This window comes from Schistocerca americana, chromosome 4 (genome assembly GCF_021461395.2).
Source record: "Schistocerca americana isolate TAMUIC-IGC-003095 chromosome 4, iqSchAmer2.1, whole genome shotgun sequence".
Classification (NCBI taxonomy): domain Eukaryota; kingdom Metazoa; phylum Arthropoda; class Insecta; order Orthoptera; family Acrididae; genus Schistocerca; species Schistocerca americana.
Genome location: NC_060122.1, coordinates 533,061,098 through 533,082,302, shown reverse-complemented (window position 1 = coordinate 533,082,302; position 21,205 = coordinate 533,061,098). Strand labels below are relative to the sequence as shown.

General features: G+C 43.6%; 1 protein-coding gene across 1 annotated transcript in view; it reads right to left on the bottom strand.

The window, feature by feature from the left end:
- The window catches only part of LOC124613599 (endothelin-converting enzyme-like 1), a 326,983-nt gene that overhangs the window by 47,399 nt on the left and 258,379 nt on the right, over positions 1-21,205 (bottom strand). Inside the window, exon 10 of the mRNA XM_047142314.1 lies at positions 7,016-7,193. Within this exon, the coding sequence (XP_046998270.1) occupies positions 7,016-7,193 (178 nt within the window). The remainder of the gene's footprint in view (positions 1-7,015; positions 7,194-21,205) is intronic.

The following is a 21,205-nucleotide window of genomic DNA, read 5'->3' as shown; positions in this document are numbered from 1 at the left end:
TAGAACCGCTCGGCTACTACGGCCGGCGGCACCTAGTGAAGCTCAGCTTTCATGACACATAGGGGCACGCCATACCATATTTTGTAAAATTATGTGAGAAGCTCTTTTATAATACACATAATTTTATAATACGCAAACTTTTAAAATTGTTTTGGAAAGTCATGTTTTGGCACAATAGATGTATGTAACTTCATTATAAATATCATTTTGATCGAACAACAGACCATTCTCATGCCTAACAATGGCATTAATTGCAGTAATAGTGGTCATTTGCATCTAGATCAAAGATATACATTAACTGGATCTAAATTATAGAATACAGGGAAGTATCCGACTTACGCATTAGGCAATTAGTCATAGCACATGACCATTCTGAATTTGGCCCTTAGAGTACTGAAATAGATTACGTAGTTTTAAACTTATGTAGGAATGTTTGTAGAGAGGAAATTTCATCACGAGTTTGTTTCTTTCAGCTTGGTACACGAGGATGTTTCCGAACATTAATTAAAACTGCCACGAAATAATTTGGATGAGGAGATAAGGAATTTGAGCTGACCAGTAATATGGAAGCAAAATTTGCGAAATACTAGGGGAGTTCTAAATATCGTAGGGGTCAGTGAAGTCAAATCGACAGGAAACAAAGATTTCTAGTAAGATGATTATAGGGTAAGATCAACAGCAGCAGAAAATGGTGTAACGGGAGTAGGATTCGTGATGAACAGGAAGTTAGGGCAGATAGTGTGTTACTGTGAACAGTTCAGTGATAGGGTTGTTCTTATCAGAATCGTCAGCAAACCAACAACGACAACGATAGTTCATATACACATGCTGACACCGCAAGGCGAAGCTGAAGAGGTAGAGAAGGTATATGAAGATACTGAAAGAGTAATACAGTACGTAAACTGAGATGGAAATCTAATAGTCATGGGGAACTGGAATGCAGTTGAAGGGGAAGGAATAGAAGAAAAAGATACAGGATACAATGAGCTTGAGACAAAGAATCAGAGAGGAGAAACACTAAATGAGTTCTGTAATAAACTTAAGCTAGTAATAGCGAATAATCTGTTCAAAAATCACAAGAGGAGGAGGTATACTTGTAAATATTTCAGTTAGATTACATCATTGTCAGGCAGGGATTCCGAAATCAGATATTGGATTTTAAGGTTTACCCAGGAGCAGATAAAGACTCACATCAAAATCTGATAGTGATAAAGAATAGACTGAAGTTTAAGAGGTTAGTCAGGAAGAGTCAATAGGCAAACATGTAGGATACGGAAGTACTAAGGAACGACGAAATACTCTTGAAGTTCTCTAAAGCTGTAGATGCATCAATTAAGAATTGCTTAGTAGGCAGTGCAGTTGAAGAGGAATGGCCACATCTAAAAAGGGCAATCACAGAAGTTGGAAAGTAAAACATAGGTACAAAGAAGGTAGCTTCGAAGAAGCCATGAGTGACAGAAGAAACACTTCAGTTGAACGCAGAAAGAAGGAAGTACAAAAATGTTCAGGGAAATCTAGGAACACAGAAAGAAATACAAGCCGCTGACGAATGAAATAAATAGAAAGTGCAGCGAAGCTAAGGCGAAATGGCTGCATGAAAAATATCAAGAAGTTGGAAAAGAAATGATTTTCGGAAGGACTGGCTCAGCGCAAAAAGTAGAAACAACTTTCGGTGAAATGAGAAGCAATGGCGGTAACATTAAAAGTGTAGGAAAGAGTACATCGAATGCCTTTATGAGGGGGAAGACTTTTCTGATATGATGGAAGAAGAAACAGTACTTGATTCAGAATCAGAATTTAAGAGAGCTTTCGAGGGCTTAAAATCAAATAAGGGAGAAGGGATGGACAACATTCGATTAGAATTTCTGTAATTAATGGGGAAGTGGCAACAAAACGACTATTCACGTTGTAGATTGTTGAGTCTTGTGACATTCCATGTGACTCTCCGAAAAATATATTCCACACATTTCCGAAGACTGCAAGACTGCAAGAGCCGACAAGTGCGAGAATTATCGCACAATCAGCTTAACAGCTCATCCACCCAAGTTGCTTACAAGAATAATATACAGATGAATGGAAAAGAAAACTGAGGATGTATTAGATGATGATCAGTTTCGCTTAAGAAAAGGTAAAGGCGCCAGAGAGGCAATTCTAACGTTGCGGTTGATATGGAAGCAAGACTAAAGAAAAATCAAGACACGTTCATAGGATTTGTAGTACTTGAAAAAGCGTTAGACAATGTCAAATGGTGCAAGATGTTCGATATTATGAGAAAAATAAGGGTAAGCTTTAGGGAGAGACGGATAATATACAATGTGTACAATAGCCCAGAGGGAATAAGAAGAGTGGACGACCAAGAACGAAGTGTTCCTATTAAAAAAAGAAGTAAGATAGGGATGTAGTCTTTCACCCCTACTGTTCAATCCGTACATCGAAGAAGCAATGATGGAATTAAAAGAAAAGTTTAGGAGTGAAATTAAAATTCAAGATGAAAGTATATCAATTATACTATTCGCTGATGACATTGCTGTCCTGAGTGGAAGTGAAGAAGAATGACATGATCTGCTGAATGGAATGAACACTCTAATGAGTACAAAATATGGATTGAGAGCAAATCGAAGAAAGACAAAAGTAACAGCAAAGCAGTAGAAATGAGAACAACGAGAAACTTAATATCAGGATTGATGGCCACGTAGCCGATGAAGTTTAGGAAAACTACTATCTATGTATCAAAATTAATAGTGGCGGACGGACAAGAACGACATCAAATGCAAACTAGCACTAGCAAAAAGGGCATTCCTGGCTAAGAGAAGTCTACTAGTATCAAACATAGGCCTTAATTTGAGGAAGAAATTTCTTACAATATATGTTTGGAGCACAGCATTGTATGGCAGTGAAATATTGACTGTAGGAAAACCGGAACAGAAAAAAATCGAAGCATTTAAGATGTGCTGTGGACGTATGTTGAAAATTAGGTGGACTGATAAGGTGAGGTATGAGGAGAGGACATGAATATATGGAAAACACTTACAAGAAGGGACTCGATGACAGGACATCAGCTTCCACATTAGGGAATAACTTCCATGATACTAGAGGGAACTGTAGAGGGTAAAAGCAGTAGAGGAAGATAGAGATTGGAATACATCCAGCAAATAATTGAAGACATAGGTTGCAAGCGCTACTCTGGGATGAAGACGCTCGCACAGGAAAGGACTTAGTGTCGGACCGCATCAAACCAATCAGAAGACTGATTACTCAAAAGGGGGAAGGCGGGGACATATCCTCCTACGCTGGTAAGCCTCATGGGAGGCACTTCAGCTACGCTCGGAGGTCGCTCAGAAATTCATTGCAAAGACTATCAGCTAGAGCTAGAGCCTGTGGATGGTTGTTCCAGTTAGCTCGGACAGATTTCTGATCTCATCCAGTGCACAACCCGCTGCACAGTTGCTGCCTGCCGGCTCCAGCTGACAGCCAGTATATCGACACACCAACCACATAGTGGCCGCTATGAAACTCCCTGATGCACTTACATAAAAGTGTGTCTGTCTGCATATACACTCCGTATGCTTCAGAATAATACGCGAAACTGTGGAAAGTAGTAGTGAGGTTTTCACTAAAGTAATGTTTATACTTCTTACTTCCTTTTTCGGTTGCATTGCGCAATAGTTGTGTCACAATAAGTTTTACAAGAAGTAGTTGTAATAAACCTAGCTGTGGTCCAAATAGACGTGTTTTATACAAACAAAGTTATTTATATTCCTTTAAGTTGTTATTAAATGCAAATGCAGTAATTAAATCAATTTTTTTTTGTAATTAACAAATACAGTTAATTTTAATTAGCTTCCTAACACGTCACATAACTAACATGAATTTTTGCACATTGGTTCAAATGGCTCTGAGCACTATGGTACTTAACTTCTGAGGTCATCAGTCCCCTAGAACTTAGAACGACTTAAACCTAACTAACCTAAGGACATCACACACATCCATGCCCGAGGCAGGATTCGAACCGGCTACCGTAGCGGTCGCGCGGTTCCAGACTGTAACGCCTAGAACCGCTAGGCCACCCCGGCCGGCTTTTGCACTTTCCAGTAACCGTCAAAATATTTATTTCTCCAATGAAGGTCCATTTGTATGTGAGTGTTCTATATATAATGTGAAAAAAGATTCAATGACCAAGTTTTTAACACTGGTATATCACTGTATTTTGCACATCAAAACATCATGTGGGGAAGAGAATCTTTTCCTTCAAAATGGCATGTGTCTGAGAGTAACGTCTGGAAGCTTTTAAGATGTTGAGGATCGAGAGTGTACAACTTGAGACGAAAAGCACTGCCCATTACTCAGTGCCCACTTTAATTTCTCCACGTAACCGACGGTTCCGGACGCATGAACGCCGCCACGAGGAGAAGTGACACCTGATACAAACTTCATATTGAGGTAGAATAAAATTCAGTGTCTTGGATGACGATCAGTCTGGTTTTAGGACAGATTAAGGCATCCGTCAGAAAGTCTTGACATAACACTTAATCATAGAAATAAGACTTAAGGAAAATTAAGGCATTTTCATGGGCTTTGTTGTTCTAGAAAAAGTGATCGATAAAGGAAAACGGTGCAAGACGTTTATAATCCTCTAATAAATAGATATAAATTTTGGGGGAAGGAGGGACATAAACAACATACCCGAATTCGAAGTGAGAAAAATGAGAATTGGCGAACAAGAGAAAAGTGTTTGGAGGGACCCACTGTTTTCGAAGAAACAATGACGGAAATAAAATCAATGGTCAGGTGTTGGATTGAAGTAGAGGCTGAAAGGATATCAAGAATAATGTTTTCTGATGATATTACTATCCCCGTTGAAGTGATGAAGAAGTAAGGGAGATGTTAAAGGAAATCACTTGTTTAATGAGCTAAGATTATAAATGATAGTAAATGAAAGGAAAACGAAAGTAATGAGAAGTAGAAAAAATCAGATTAGCAATAAAATTGACACAAAAACTGGGGACAACGAAAAAGACAGAAAGAAGGAAAAATGGTACTCTGGAAGAAAAATAAAGTGCAACAGATGAAGCAAGCACAATGTAAGAAGCAGATTATGTCAGGCAAGGGAGCATTCCTCTCCAAAAATAAGTTTACTAGTATACAAAAACACGCATTATCTTGAAAAAGAATTTTCTGTGAATGTACATGTGGAAACGAGCATTGTACGGAAGTGTAATAAGAAGAATGGGAAAGCAGTAACAGAAGAAAACCAAAGCGTCAGGGAGTAACTTCCATGGTACTAAGAGCCTCAAGAGGGCAAACATTTTAGGGTATGACAAAGAAGGGAATATATCTTAAATTAAATGAGTACGTTGTATGTAAGTGCTGTTTAGAGATGAAGTTGGTACTGACTAGAAATCTAAACGGTTTACATAAATCCTGGCGGAGGTTCGAGTCATCCCTCGGGCATGGGTGTGTGTGTGTTTGTCCTTAGGATAATTTAGGTTAAGTAGTGTGTAAGCTTAGGGACTGATGCCCTTAGCAGTTAAGTGTCATAAGATTTCACACACAAATGGCTCTGAACACCATGGGACATGACTTCTGAGGTCATCAGTCCCCTAGAAGTTAGAACTACTTAAACCTAACTAACCTAAGGACATTACACACATCCATGCCCGAGGCAGGATTCGAACCCGCGACCGTAGCGGTCTCGCGGTTCCAGACTGTAGCGCCTATAACCGCTCGGCCACCCCGGCCGGCATTTCACACACATTTGAACATTTTTTTGGTTTACATAACAATGTACTGTGGGGTTCTTCAATTTGGCATGCCGGTCAGATTTAAATTTTCCCTGATGACCCAAGATCACTGAATGTGGATGCTATGAATGTGCCTATGGAAAGCAGGTGGCCTAATTCCTTTCCACTGTTGTGAAATTTGTGCTCCGTTGTCGACCGGCAATAAGAGTTAAGTGTCTGTGGAACCCATCTGTACCTGCCACTCACATGCTACTTCAGGGCTCAGGAAATGTTCGTTGAAATGGCGCAGGTAGAGACACTAATCTGATTTCTGACGGTGTTCAGCAGGTGGTTGAGTAGCTGGCACACATACAGACCCTAATCTGCGACATCAAGGTGGCCAACAGGTTTTTGGGGAGCTGGTCCAAAATAGCTCTAAGTACTATGGGACTTAACATCTGAGGTCATCAGTCCCCTAGACTTAGAACTACTTAAACCTAACCAACCTAAGGACATCACAAACATCTATGTCCTAAGCAGGATTCGAACCTGCGACCGTAGCAGCAGCTCGGTTCCAGGATGAAGAGCCTAGAACCGCTCGGCCACAGCGGCCGGCGGGGAGCTGGTGCAGGTAAAACACTGATCTGGTGCCTGAGCGTATCCAGCGCTTGGGGAACTGTCACAAGTGCAGCTTCAGGGTTTCCAGAAGGTGCTAAAGGAAGTGGTGCCGGTAGAGTCGCAGACCTGATGTGGAAGGTGCCCATCAGGGGTCGCATTTATGTTACCTTATTGTTTGAGGTTGTCCTGTAGGAGTCTGGGAAACTGGTGCAGGTAGGGACAATGACTTGGAGCTTTAAGCGTCCAGCAAGTGTTTGGGGAACTGACGAAAGCAGAGACACTCACTAGGTATCTGAAAAAGCAGGTGTTTGGTGAAATGGCGCTGCTAGAGACTGTAATCTGGTTCTTGAGGGTATCGGGCAAATTTTTGGGGAAGTAGCGCATGTGAGATATTGACCTGGTGCTCGACTGTGAAGCAGTTATCTGGGAGACTGGTGCTAAGTAGAGATTCTGACCTGATGGTTGACGGTGTCCAGCAGATGTTCAGGAAACTGGCACAAGATGGAGAACCGACCTGATGCTTTGCGAAGTCTAGCTGGTGTTCAGAGGAGCGGCACAGGTAGATACACTGATATGCTGCTTGAGGACTTGAGGATGTCGAGCAGACAGTTGAGTAACTTGTGCTGGTTGACACAGCGACGTGAAGGTAAACAGCAGGTTTGTGAGGACACACTGACCTGATTCTTGATGGTGTCGAGCAGCTGCCTGGGGTACTGTCGCAGGTAGAGCGCGGCCACCTCCTGGCTGAAGAGCGCCACGCAGAGCCGCGCGCAGCGCGCCGCGTCGCCCGCCACCGCCTCCAGCTGGTGCAGTGAGTCCCGCCCCAGCAGACCCAGCAGCGCGTTGTGCACCGTCCTGCGGGCAGCCCAACACTCTGGCTACTTCCCATACATTATGAGCATAACACAAAGACGCGCTGCCTCGTGAAATACAAAACGTTAGTCGGCAAGGCAAATGAGTATCACTCACTTTAGATTCAGCGTTTAAGAAACAGATGTGTCGAATTAAAAATGATCTAAAAACAAGTGCCAATAGCTTTTTGCTTGGCAATAGATTTCAACTAGGTAACCATTCCCAGACGGAAATAACCACTGTGAGTGGACAGCATTGGCAGTATCGATGAAGTATTGCCTTTTATTGTGTGTCAGTCAAAGTCGTACGAGATGTTTAAGCAGCTGACTTAGTAGAATGTATGACTTCGTTGATGCTGTCAACGCTACCAGTTCACTGTGGATATTGTGGTCTGAGACAGGCTGTATAGGGCGAACCTAACACCGATTAAATTTCGGAGGAAGTTCGGCGACATTTTCTGTCAGTTTAGGTATAATGGACAAGGGATCAAAATGGTTCACATGGCTCTGAGCACTATGGCACTTAACTACTGAGGTCATCAGTCCCCTAGAACGTGGAACTACTTAAACCTCACTAAACTAAGGACATCACACACATCCATGCCTGAGGCAGGATTCGAACCTGCGACCGTAGCGGTCGCGCGGTTCCCGACTGTAGCACCTAGAACCGCTCGGCCACTACGGCCGGCCGACAAGCGATCACCGTGGCTCATTAAAGAATAGTAATGCTACTGTAATTTATTCGTCTCGTCACCCTAAGTACCATTGTTTCTGTGAAAATGCCTTCAGAGTAAAAACACAGTAAAAACAGTAATAACTAAAAGTTACTGCCACATCTCCGCGCCACATTACTGCCGAAAATTTAACGATGTGCACTGGTTGCAACAACTAGACGTTTCACGTTGGCGTTGAAATTTGACGCGTACAGCTTGGACACACGTCGCAAATTTTCCACCTTCTCACCTTGTGTCTCCTTACGCAGAATATGTCACACAATTATCAGTCCGTTGGCCACGCTCACCTTGACTGCAATGGAGATCACTAGTCTGCTGGGCTACGGGCAAAGAATAATTTCGTATTTTTTAGATATGGCATAACGTTTTTGTTAATTACCTCTGTTTAATGTGAACCACACTTTATAACAACCACTGTGAAAATAATGGCACACAGTTGAAATAGAATAAAACATACTCTCGCCCTATGTACGTCTTTCTCCATGCACATCCATCCTCAGACTGACGCCACCCCTTCGTCAGGTCGTTCTGGAGAGAGGCCAGGAGAGGGAATACTTTACTGTAAGAGAGTGCTCTAGACAGCCAATGGGAGACGAGCATCAGTCGTTTCATATGATCGACCGAGCACCGAGCGTGTAGTCAAGACGCAGTACGTGTCACCCACATGCATAACATTATAATTTCCGTGTACTGCGTCGCTTGGCTGGAATAACTGTCTCCCATAAAACTAACATCATGTCTGAGTCGTGTCAGATCCCAGCACAGAGCCAATTAGCCATAAATATAACAGTGCAACACAAAACACAGACTAATGCAAAGACCTTTAGATTGGAGCTTTCCATCGCTGCACAAATTCATTTTCTAGCTTTTCTATTGATTTCAGTAAACACCTACACAATCGGCTATCTCATCATCAGTAGAGCTGTCCATACTGCAGTTTTCAACTGTTAACAACCAACTAACACTGCCAGAGAAACAAAGACGAGATAGAAACCACAGTACTGAACCCGAGCTGACAGTGAAGAGTAAATTCGCCATGAAATAAAATAAAATAAAATAAAAATAAAAATAAATAGCGTCGATATGGGGCGGGGTGCAAAGTCGAAGATTTTCTAGTGCGGCGCCAATCTCCCAAGTTACTAGCTACAATAATGCGGAAGAAACTTTCCAGTATCCTGCTTCGTATCGACAATGCGCGACCGATAGAACAATGTAATGTACGCAGTATTCGCTAAACGACTCTCGGCAAGTTAATCAAAGAATAAGAGGTTTTTCTGGAGTTACGACCCTGCTTCGCTTCGTTCACTACCGAAACTTGTCGAGTAATTGGTGGCCAACTTGCCAGTTACACATCTAAACGTTACTTACAGAGTTTCAAGAAAGTGCAGAACCTAGAGATATTCTACATCCCGTCATGTATCGCTCCAGTAGGAATTGTGAAGACAAGAGTAGACTAATTACACCGGGCACAGAGGCATTTAAGCAGTCATTATTCCCATGTTCCATACACGATTGGAATGGCAGAAAACCCTGGCATGCTAAGTACTCTCTGCCATGTACTTCAGCAGTGAAACTTCCTGGCAGATTAAAACTGTGTGCCGTACCGAGACTCGAACTTGGGACCTTTGCCTTTCGCGGGCAAGTGCCCTACCAACTGAGCTACCCAAGCACGACTCACGCCCCGTCCGCGAAAGGCAAAGGTCCCGAGTTCGAATCTCGGTCCGGCACATAGCTTTAATCTGCCAGGAAGTTTCATATCAGCGCACACTCCGCTGCAGAGTGAAAATCTCATTCTGGATACTCCAACAGTGTCCTGCACAATATTTAGGTAGAGGTAGATTAGATGAAACAACTGCGTAACATATCAATAAAATGATAATTTTGCGTATGAATTAGTTAATTTTACGGTCTTGCTATTTATGATTTGTGATATGTACAAAAGTAGCCGATAGCGCCGTGAACACTGGTTTTTCTTGCATAACTTTTCCGTTCCTTTCAGCATTATCTATACATCGTTTGATTTTACGTACATATTACAGTGTCACCCTATAAAGATTTCCTACTGCCACTGGAGAGAGCGTTCGTAATGGGTGTCCCAGTATCTGTAGATGATTTGAGGAACATTATGTTTATGGATAGTCTGGTGTTTAGCTTGATAATTTCGCAGAAACCAGAAGCTACAATGATGCATGAAATGGACGTCGTCAGGCGACGCCGTGCTCTTGTCACTGTGTGTGTGTGTGTGTGTGTGTGTGTGTGAAGCTCAACGCTAAATGTTTTTCGGCGCAAAATTATGACTGCGCAAATTTATAGAGGTAACATATCTCACGACACTGTACGTCGGTGAGGAAAGGATTGCCTTCAGTCTACAACAAAGACGGAAGATATGTGCCTGATTTGTAGAAAACCAAATAGTTTAGCACGTCAAGGGCTGCACTCCGCTTCTTAGACTGAGTCTCATAAAGTGTGTCTGGGGTGCCCTCAGTAGGAACATAGACGGAGTAGTGGTCGCCTGTATGCTGTTTTTGCGCTGCGAGCATATTTCCAAGAAGAATGACGTATTCTTTTTACTAACAAAATCACACTTTTGAGAAAACGACATTCTCTCTATGGACAAAGTGATTAATGAGTTTTTATTTCTATAGAGACAATGACAAACGACGACTGTGTTGTACAATAATAAACGTCATGAACGCTTTGTTCCCTCTGTCTAAAAGAAATACAGAGAAGTATGTAGTATCACACGTTGTATCTGTCACAATGCTGATCGATGCAGGCTTACGCAGCACTACATCAATTTTTAAGTGTCAAACGTGTTCTAAGGACAAGAATGCCCTGTCTGGAAATACATTTCTGTTGTATCTCACATGCACACTTAACGTGATTAATTACAGATGTTTTCCTGACGTATCTTTGATTCATATATTTAGTTTAGGAAACTGTTCTCCTGTCAAACTATTTGTTGAGCTGAGTTATTTGTTGGCCGTTTTGATCCGAAAAATCCTTGATCTCCAGTTGTCCGTTACGATCGGTCATAAGCGTACAGTATGTTGTGTGTGTCGTGTTTGCAAGTAAAACGCCCATTGTTTCCTGATACTCCTGGACGTACTATTCACCCGTAAGGGTTCAGCTATATAAACGTTATAACACTGCCATGTGTATAGTAACAGATATCGAACAATTTAAAAATAAACAGTAAACCAATGATTATTTTGTCCCAATGAGTAACACTTACATCTACATCTACATCGATACTATACAAACCATTGTTAGGTGCATGGCAGAGGGTTCGTTCCATTGTATCAGTTTCTTCCTGTTCCATTCACGTATGGGGCGCAGGAAGAATGATTGTGTGAATGCCTCTGTGCGTGCAGTAGTTATTCTAATCTTATCCTCACGATCCCTATGTGAGCGATAAGTAGGGGGTTGTAGTATATTCCTAGAGCAACCATTTAAAGCTGGTTCTTGAGACTTTGTTAATAGACTTTCTCAGGACAGTTAACGTCTATCTTCGAGAGACTTCCAGTTCCTTTCCTTCAGTAGCTCTGTGAAACTCTCCCACGGATTAAACGAAACTGTGCCCATTCGTTCAGCCCATCTCTGTATACGTTCAATTTCCGCTGTTAATTCTATCTGGTACGGGTCTCACACACTTCAGCAATATTCTAGAACATTTACTGTGCCACTCTTCATGTACAACAAACGCTACCAGAAACGAATGAGTTTAGGTTGAAGAACAGACAACTATGCGCAGATGTCGAAAAAGAAAGGGAGCAATTAAGTGAGTTTCCAATAACAAATACAGTGAGTCACATTTCAATAGATACAGACCAAAAGCTAAGATTGGGAAGCACAAGTAACGAAATTGGACATAGTCTTGCAAGGCCATCTCGGAATTCGGCTTAACCGATTTAGGTAAAGCGCAGATAGCACAATCTCAATCACTAGCGACTGATTTTAACCAAAATCCGGCCAAGGACGCGTAAAGTGACTAATTACTGCGCCGTCTTGCTCTGTCATATCAAAAAAGAATGCAAACCTAATCAGTTTCTGAAAATTTCTCTTTCTAGCTTTATCTTACCCTGTAGAGGAATGACTTCATTGTATGTTCATTAAATCAGACCTCTGGATGTCAAAGTCATTAGTTTTTAGAGTTCCATACATCAATTGGTAAGAACTAAATCCACATAGAATCAGTTTGTTCTCCATCTCTTTGTCTGTCTGACTGTTAAGATCCCGTTTCCTCAGGGACGGATAGAGGTATCAAATTCAGATTTATGTGAAATACTTAGGTCTACGACCTCTTGGTGGTGTAAATAATTTAAGCCTCTGGATCAATGCAATCAAAGGTACGGCCATACATGTCATACATTTTGATGCTCGCAAACTCACTCATCAAAACGTAGAAATGAACTGTCTAGCCGGTCACTGTGGGCGAGCGGTTCTAGGCGCTTCAGTCAGGAACCACGCGACTGCTACGGTCGCAGGTTCGAATCCTGCCTCGGGCATGGATGTGTGTGATGTCCTTATGTTAGTTAGGTTTAAGTAGTTCTAAATTCTAGGGGACTGATGACCTCAGATGTTAATTCCCATGGTACTCAGAGCCATTTGAACCATTTGAACTGTTTACATATGTGTCGGTTCTTGTGGTCTAGCGGCATTTCTGCTTGCGAAGCTGTACGGGTAGGACGTTGTTTACTTCCGCTCCGTCACAGCGCTACGAGTATTGGAAGTTTTATATTTATTTGAGATTTTTTGTTTTGTGTTTTATGTTTTGTGTTCGTTTAAGTGTGCTCTTGGTAGCGGCATTGTCCGTTTGTTTTGTTTCCATGGCGTTCAGCTATGCTGCACGTAGAGGTACAGTGGGTTTTCTTTTGCTAAGTCGACCCGTCATGTGCAGCCCAGTTCTCTGGAAATCCAAGATTGGTTTGACTTCGGACGCCGGCCGCAGTGGCCGTGCGGTTAAAGGCGCTGCAGTCTGGAACCGCAAGACCGCTACGGTCGCAGGTTCGAATCCTGCCTCGGGCATGGATGTTTGTGATGTCTTTAGGTTAGTTAGGTTTAACTAGTTCTAAGTTCTAGGGGACTAATGACCTCAGCAGTTGAGTCCCATAGTGCTCAGAGCCATTTGAATTTGACTTCGGACAGCGTATGTTGACACCAAAATTTGTGCTTAAACATGGTCCCCAGGTTCCTTCCCGTCACCGTGATGACACAGTAAGTCCTCCTTCCGATAGCTGACACTGAACACAGAATTTTCGTGTGTTCAGCCTATCTCCAGAGGTAGATAATGTTTACCTTAAAGACGTTTTGCTAAAGTATGATGAAGTTAAAAATATTGACCTTGAACGATGGTCCAGCCAACACTAACTTCAAAGTTACAGCGGCATTCGTTCCTTAGAAATATCCCGTTTCATTTTGAAGTATGTTATTACCATATACACGTTACATGTAGTGGCCAGGATAGGGTCTGCTTTTGTGTAACGAGACCGGTCAGTCTCGTACCAATTGTCCGAGAAGGGCTTCTGTTTTGCGATCTTCTCTTGAACAGCGGTGTAAGTTAACAGTCGCGGACCTTGTGGAACTGAATCAGGGGGTGGACAGTCTTCTGTTAACGACAACCAACGGAAGGATTTGAATTTCGCTGCAGCTAATTTTCTGCCATTACGACCGAAGGTCTGCAGTGCGAAGGTTGAGGATACTGCTGACGTCTTTCACTTGGTGCTACCCCTCAACCCCTGAACCTCGTGCATCTGTTGATTCTCTCGATGGTAAGGATGGAGTGAGGACTATTGAGCCGAGAGATGACTTGGACTTTCCTGGCATTCCTTAGGTTTTTGCGGCTGTTTCCTCTGAACCTCTTCAGAGGTGGGAACACTTGATGTAGACTCGCTCGCGCCTGTTCCGTTCGTTCCACCTGTTGGACCACAGCACCTCGCTCGTCTTGCCTGTCTCTATAGAACGGCCCGTCATAAAAGAACAGGGGGAAATGCTGCGCCTCGGTGACTTAGTGGATTCTGTTGTTTGTCGACTCGTTATCAATGTAGCATAGGACAGTTCCAGAACTGAAATTTATTTCTCCGATTCGGATAAGGGAGGAGCTAAGAGATTACCAGACGACTGACTGTAATTAATATCTTCAGTGGCTTCAGTATTCAACAATACGGTGAAATCCATGCAGTATGCTTTTGCATCACACATCGCTCGCTCAGAAAAATTACACCGTGTTCAAGCTAGATATTTTCATCAGTCCTGTTTGTAATTATAATACTATGTTAGGTGAGAACGAGAGCATTTTATGCGTTTCTAGTCACGTAAGAAGCATGCGGTAGTGCTGGAGTTTTGCCGCATATTATTTCATTCTCTTTATTCTAAGCTATATTGTTTCTCTGCATGTCTCTTTTTACGTCTGAACTGCAAGTGCTCACATCATTAGAGGTTAGTTTTGGACCAGCTGCTTGGCCAATGCGCCGCCAAAGTTTTGTCACGCTTTGTCGTTCCGTTTATCTGCATGTAACACAGAGTAAAGCGTACGCCTTATGATGGTACTTCGCTGTACTAGGCACAGCTTGTCTTCCGCTCCACGTGAAACGAAATCCAATGAGATTCAAGAAAACACGGAAGAATACATGGTGTAATGTTTACATCAGATTTATTCTTATAATGAACAGCGTATTGTAGACCCGACGACATTTTCTTGTTCTTAGAGAGGCCGAAGTCGATAGTAGTTTCATGTGATTTGTCTCCCGTGGCGCTTGGTCTGCCGCCTGAAAAAAAATATGCGTTACTCCTGTGCAGACGATTCCGATTCAGGGCCGGCAGTGATTGACTCGGATGCGGTGAACGATGCGGCGGCGGGGGATAATTTGCCACATGACCGGCGTAAACAATGAATACAGCATTATCCTGCTGGTGCAAGGGAAAGATGGAAGCATAAAGGTTCGTCAGGATGCGGTACTAGCTCCCGTCCCTCAGATTCATCGATGGACACAGCGATGGACTGTAACGGTCGAAGGGTGGAATAAGTTTTTTTTATTGTTTTTGTTGCGGTTTTCTCTTGTTCTTATTCTGGTTTATAACTCTAGTTTACATCTTCATTTCCCTAAAAGTTAATGCAATTGAATCATATTTACGTTTGGCTTCGTTATGTCAGTTTATTTACGTTTCCTGTGCTACTATTTTACTTTTGTTGGAAGTTTTATTCACCAGGTTTGTTCTCCCTGGATTTCAGACTGTTTTCGACTTGGCTCCTGAGTGTGCGACTTGTACAGCCCTTTCCTTTCCTGAGCGTATTCCCACTGCCGTTATTGAAATAGTTGATTCTATTATGGGGATAAGCTATCGTCTTTTTGACCCACCTTGGTTGTTTTACGTTTGCGTCGGGTCAGACAGTTGCGCTTTCTCGGTTTTACGAAGAGGAGGTTGTCTGTGTTTTGCGCAAGAGACCTTGGTGCCTCATGTTAAATAGCGATTATAATTCTCTTTTACTTCCTAGAGATCAGTCTCCACATTATAATTTTTGTCTTGAATTGGTTCACTCGATGCCTTCGCCTGACGTGTGAGAGCAGAAGTATCTCGCATTGGTTGGATACACGTGCTTCACCATCACCTCTTGTAACCAATCGACATGTTTTATTTGTTTGTTGATGTGATAGGATTCTTGCGGTTGACATTATCTCCACTTTCTTTCCTGATCATTTCACTCTGCTGGCTACTGTAGACCTCGAACGGAAACATGAGAAACTGCTTGTGGCACAATGGATGCTGAATGTCTCCCACATCACGAGTAGCCCTCTGGGTGACGCGGACGGCGCCGTGCGGAAGCGTTGCCTCCGCTCTGCCGTGCGTTATTCTTCGCTGCTGGATGGTGGACAGATTTAGCGAAGCCAAAACTACGTCAGTTCTTATTATCACACTGCGCTACTCTAGTGAGAGACTTTAGGAAAATTTACGAATTTTATCACTCTATATTGCGTAAACGTATGAACGAGCGGGTAGCTCCCCTCTAATGGATCCAGGACGTCTGTGGAATTGAAACAAAGCTGCTGCAGCTGAAGCGGTATCGGACTGTTTACATGTCAAATCTAAACCTCGGTCGCTTATCGAAAGAGAGCTGACATCATTGTATCACCTAGCTCACCATCAGTCGCGCCGTCGTCGCTCCTTCATTTCGTCTCTCATAGTTGCTGCAGGCCGTCAGCAGAATGAGCAATGTGATATTGTTCCCCTCCAATACTACGCGGAACTATATGCAGAGGTTAACAATGTGAGACCCTTTCCCGATTATGGAGCCCTAAGTGGGAGGGTTACGACTGCTCAGAACGTTGAATTATTGGCCGCCTTTCAGGCAGACTTGGCGCTTGCTCTTATTGCTGCTTCTCCCTCCCGTAAATCATCTGTTCGGGCTGGTCTTCCTAAGCAGCTGTATGTCCGCTTTTGGCTCGTCTCCAATGCGACGTTTGCGGCGACATTAAACGGGTTTCTGCAGATGAGAAATGTGCCTGCATACTTTAAAGTGTGTAAAATAGTACTAATACCAAAACAGTCTTGCCGTGTGGCTGTGGATTCTTTCCGTCCTCTCAATTTACTCAATTCTGATTGTAAAGCTGTTGAGAGGGCAGTGAATAGAAAGTTATTTTCTCTGCGGGCGAACGTGATTGGGGATCATCAGAGTTGCCCTCCGCGCCATCGGGAATCCAATAGTGGAGTACCGGGATGTGATTCTAGTTGCTGCAATCACTTTCATTCAACGTGCCCTTGCTTTTCTGGATTTTAACGAGGCATTTGACAGTGTTCCTCATAGGTCTTTGGCCCTTGTGTGGGAGACAATTGGTTTTACACCAGAGAATGGTGTAGTTCTTTCCCACACATGTTTCAGGGCATCGCGGCGAAGATACGAGGGTTGGAACTTTAATAGAGGCAACTATTTATTTACAGCTCGTACAAAATAAATCCGTGTTTCAAAGTCTTACAAACCTTCAAAGTAGTCACCAGCATTGTGTATAACGCGTTGCCAGCGATGTGGAAGTCGTAGGATACTCTTAGCAGTGCCAGTTGTGTTGACAGTTCGAGTGGCGGGGTCTACTGCCCAACGAATTTGTAGCAGTTCTGAAGCGAATACCGTGAAGTGTTTCCTTCAGTTTACTAACAGAGTTGAACTCGCGAGGGCGTAAGTCGGGGCAGTGCAGTAGGAGGTATAGCACTTAGCAGCCCCATCAGTCAAACAAATCAGTAACAGCTTGTACTGTACGTGCTTGAGCTCTGTCCTGCAAAATGATGGTCACGTCCTGCAGAAAGTGTCATCACTTCTGTCTCTATGCTGCTCATTTTTGGAACAAAACCAACGACTAGCTTAGATGATTATTTTCGAGTCTCTGTTGCACCGCTGAATGGGGGTAAAAATAAAATTCTGACATTTCGGGGCTTCGATGCTGTTGCTGTTTTGTAGGCTACTACTGTAGGCAGGCATACGTCATCGGGGCTCAGTGTAGATGGTTGCTCTCTTAAAATGACGACATTTAACTCGAAAACTGTAACTGACAAGACTCAGGGGGCCATACTGGAGCCCGAGCTGGGTCGAGTTATAATTCTTCAAAAAAATTGCATTTTGAAACTTCCTGGCAGATTAAAACTGTGTGCCGGACCGAGACTAGACCTCGGGACCTTTGTCTTTCGCGGGCAAGTGCTCTACCACAGCAAAGATTTACAGAGCACTTGCCTGCGAAAGGCAAAGTTCCCGAGTTCGCGTCTCGGTCCGGCACACAGTTTTAATCTGTCAGGAAGTTTCATATCAGCGCACACTCCGCTATAGAGTGAAAATCTCATTCTGGAAACATCCCCCAGGCTGTGGCTAAGCCATGTCTCCGCAGTATCCTTTCTTTCAGGAGTGCTAGTTCTGCAAGGTTCGCAGGAGAGCGTCTGTAAAGGTTGGAAGGTAGGAGACGAGGTACTGGCAGAAGTAAAGCTGTGAGGATGCAGCGTGAGTCGTGCTTGGGAAGCTCAGTTGGTAGAGCACTTGCCCGCGAAAGGCAAAGGTCCCGAGTTCGAGTCTCGGTGCGGCACACAGTTTTAATCTGCTAGGAAGTTTCATATCAGCGCACACTCCGCTATAGAGTGAAAATCTCATTCTGGAAACATCCCCCAGGCTGTGGCTAAGCCATGTCTCCGCAGTATCCTTTCTTTCAGGAGTGCTAGTTCTGCAAGGTTCGCAAGAGAGCTTCTGTAAAGGTTGGAAGGTAGGAGACGAGGTACTGGCAGAAGTAAAGCTGTGAGGATGCAGCGGGAGTCGTGCTTGGGAAGCTCAGTTGGTAGAGCACTTGCCCGCGAAAGGCAAAGGTCCCGAATTCGAGTCTCAGAGCGGCACACAGTTTTAATCTGCTAGGAAGTTTCATATCAGCGCACACTCCGCTGTAGAGTGAAAATCTCATTCTGGAAATCGCATTTTGTGTACATATGTTTTGTGTAAGCTATTTTACATTGCCCGATTGTGTGTGTGTGTGTGTGTGTGTGTGTGTGTGTGTGTGTGTGTGTGTGTGTTTGTGAAGGGACCAAACTGCTGATGTCATCGGTCCCTAGACTTACACATTACTTAACTAACTAATGCTAAGAACAACACGTACAACCATGCCCGAGGGAAGACTCGAACCTCTGGCAGGAGGGGCCGCGCAATCCGTTACATGGTGCCTATAACGACGCGGCCACTCCGCGTGGCATTGTCCAGTTGTTCACGCTCACTGTCTGGGAGCGTTTTTAACGTTGGACATTTAGATTATGCTGTACTATCACGACCAAGCGACGTATCTTAGGTGGTTTTGCCCCTCAGATATATACACCACAGCCTCTGTATTATACATTCGGCATATGCTCTCGATTATTACTCAGGAGTCACATACTTCCACAGCTCGGCTCTTCACACTCCTGCATCCACCGAGTCTTGTTCGGCCTCTGATGTTAGAGAATTTTACCTTACCGTGAGCTACTTGGAAGCCGATGTACTGTGGGGGCCGGTACCTACGAGCCGATCTCCCATCGCTCGCTGGGAAGGGGTGGTCTGTCCCAATCCCATAAAACTACTGTCGGAGCGGATCCCCTGGAAGACAGTTTGGAACAACGTTACTTTCCGGTTCATTCCACGGCAGTGGCTTCTTCTTGTTGGAATAAACTCATAAATAATTTGATACCCACTGCACCGTATTGAGGTCAGTGATAAAGACAAATGTAGCAAATGTGTTGTTACTGATACCATGCGGCATTTTGTAAACTTCGTGGTTTATGGTCTTGGCGGAGACGATCACTTGGCGTTTTGCCAGTACCATATGAGCATTCTTTATGTTGGTGCAGCCAGCAGTTGCCCCGCTTTCGGGACGCACCATACCAAACCGTTCACTCTTACGTTTTACCGGCAGCGTATCGGCTGCGGTCGGATGCGGGTACCTGAGGCTTGTGATGGCATGCTCCGTTGCACAACAGGATAAAAACACTCATGTGAGAGGTGACTCGACTTACAGTACTCGCAACGGTACAGATTTTCCGTAAAAAATGTGCAGTGGATAAATTTTAGCGTTAGAGGGCTCGAGTTGGAGAGCTCGCTTAGGGGACTGAGTGTAACTTTTTTATATTATAATTTCACACTGCCTATTAAAAGAAAAAAGTGGTGGAGCATGTGCCTGGAATCAGTGAGGTCGCGGGATCGAATGTCGGTCCGACTATAGATGTTTCATTCTTTGTTTTAACCTAGCTTTCACGTCTCTCAGACGTGAGAAGTAGCTAAAAACAACACGAGTTGGAAAACTTGAGAAGGCTACGGACACGCAAGTCGCCAAAATGGCGTCTAATAGAAAGACGTGGAACAGGACATTGAGCCACACATAATAATAATAATAATTATTATTATTATTACCTATGTACATAATTAAGTTTATATGAACTCTCAGAGCTTGAGTCCTACTCTCATTTTTCCGGTTTTATTACACCAAGCCGACACAAAGCTGGGGATTTCAGATTTTGAACGCATAAAAAGACGAGCAGCACGCATGGTAAGTGAAAACCTAGCTGACAAACGGAAGCTTAACGAAGCGAAGAACAGAGTAACGAGAGCAATGAGAGACATGTTCGATGGCTTTGAAAGTAAAATTTTGTCAACCGATCCGAGTAAAAACTCTACAAGGTTTTGCTCTTAAGTGAAATCATAGGAACTAAGAGATTCGAAATCCCCTATTGATTCATTAAGTAACAACATTGGCACCGAAACGGAAGATAACAAGGAGAAGGTCGGAATACTGAATTCGGTCTTCCGAAATTGTTTCACCGCGGAAGATGGTAACACCTTCTCTCCTTTCAACCAGCGCACGAACGTCCAAATGGAAGGTACTGCAATAACCGACTGTGGAGTAGGAATGCAATTACAATCGCTTAGTAGTGGAATGGCATCATGAGCAGATGAGATACATACAGGACTCTACGAAGATTAGGCGAAATAAATTGTTTTCCTTCTAGCAGCAGTTTATCGCTTGTGCAACGAAAGGTTCCCAGTGACTGGAAAAAAGCGAAGATCTTCATCGTTTTCAAGAAGGGCCATAGGACAGATGAACCAGCGGAGAAACCTGGCGTTAGCCAGGTACACTATGTGATCAAAAGTATCCGAACACCCCCAAAAACATACGTTTTTCATATTAGGTGCATTGTCCTGCCACCTACTCCCAGGTACTCCATATCAGCGACCTCAGTAGTCATTAGACATCGCGAGAGAGCAGAATGGAGCGCTCCGCGGAACTCACAGACTTCGAACATGGTCAGCTGATTCGGTGTCACTTCTGTCATATGTCTGTACGCGAGATTTCCACACTCATAAACATCCATAGGTCCACTGTTTCCGATGTGATAGTGAAGTGGAAACGTGAAGGAACACGTACAGCACAAAAGCGTACAGGCCGACCTCGTCTGTTGACTTACAGAGACCGCCGACAGTTGAAGAGGGTCGTAATGCATAATAGGCAGACATCTATCCAGACCGTCACACAGGAATTCCAAACTGCATCAGGATCCACTGCACGTACTATGACAGTTAGGCGGGAGGTGAGAAAACTTGGATTTTTTGGTCGAGTGCCTTCTCATAAGCCACACATCACACCGGTAAATGCCAAACGACGCCTCGCTTGGTGTAAGGAGCGCAAACATTGGACGACTGAACAGTGGAAAACGTTGTGTGGAGTGACAAATCACGGTACACAATGTGGCGATCCGGTGACAAGGTGTTGTTATGTCGAATGTCTGGTGAACGTCA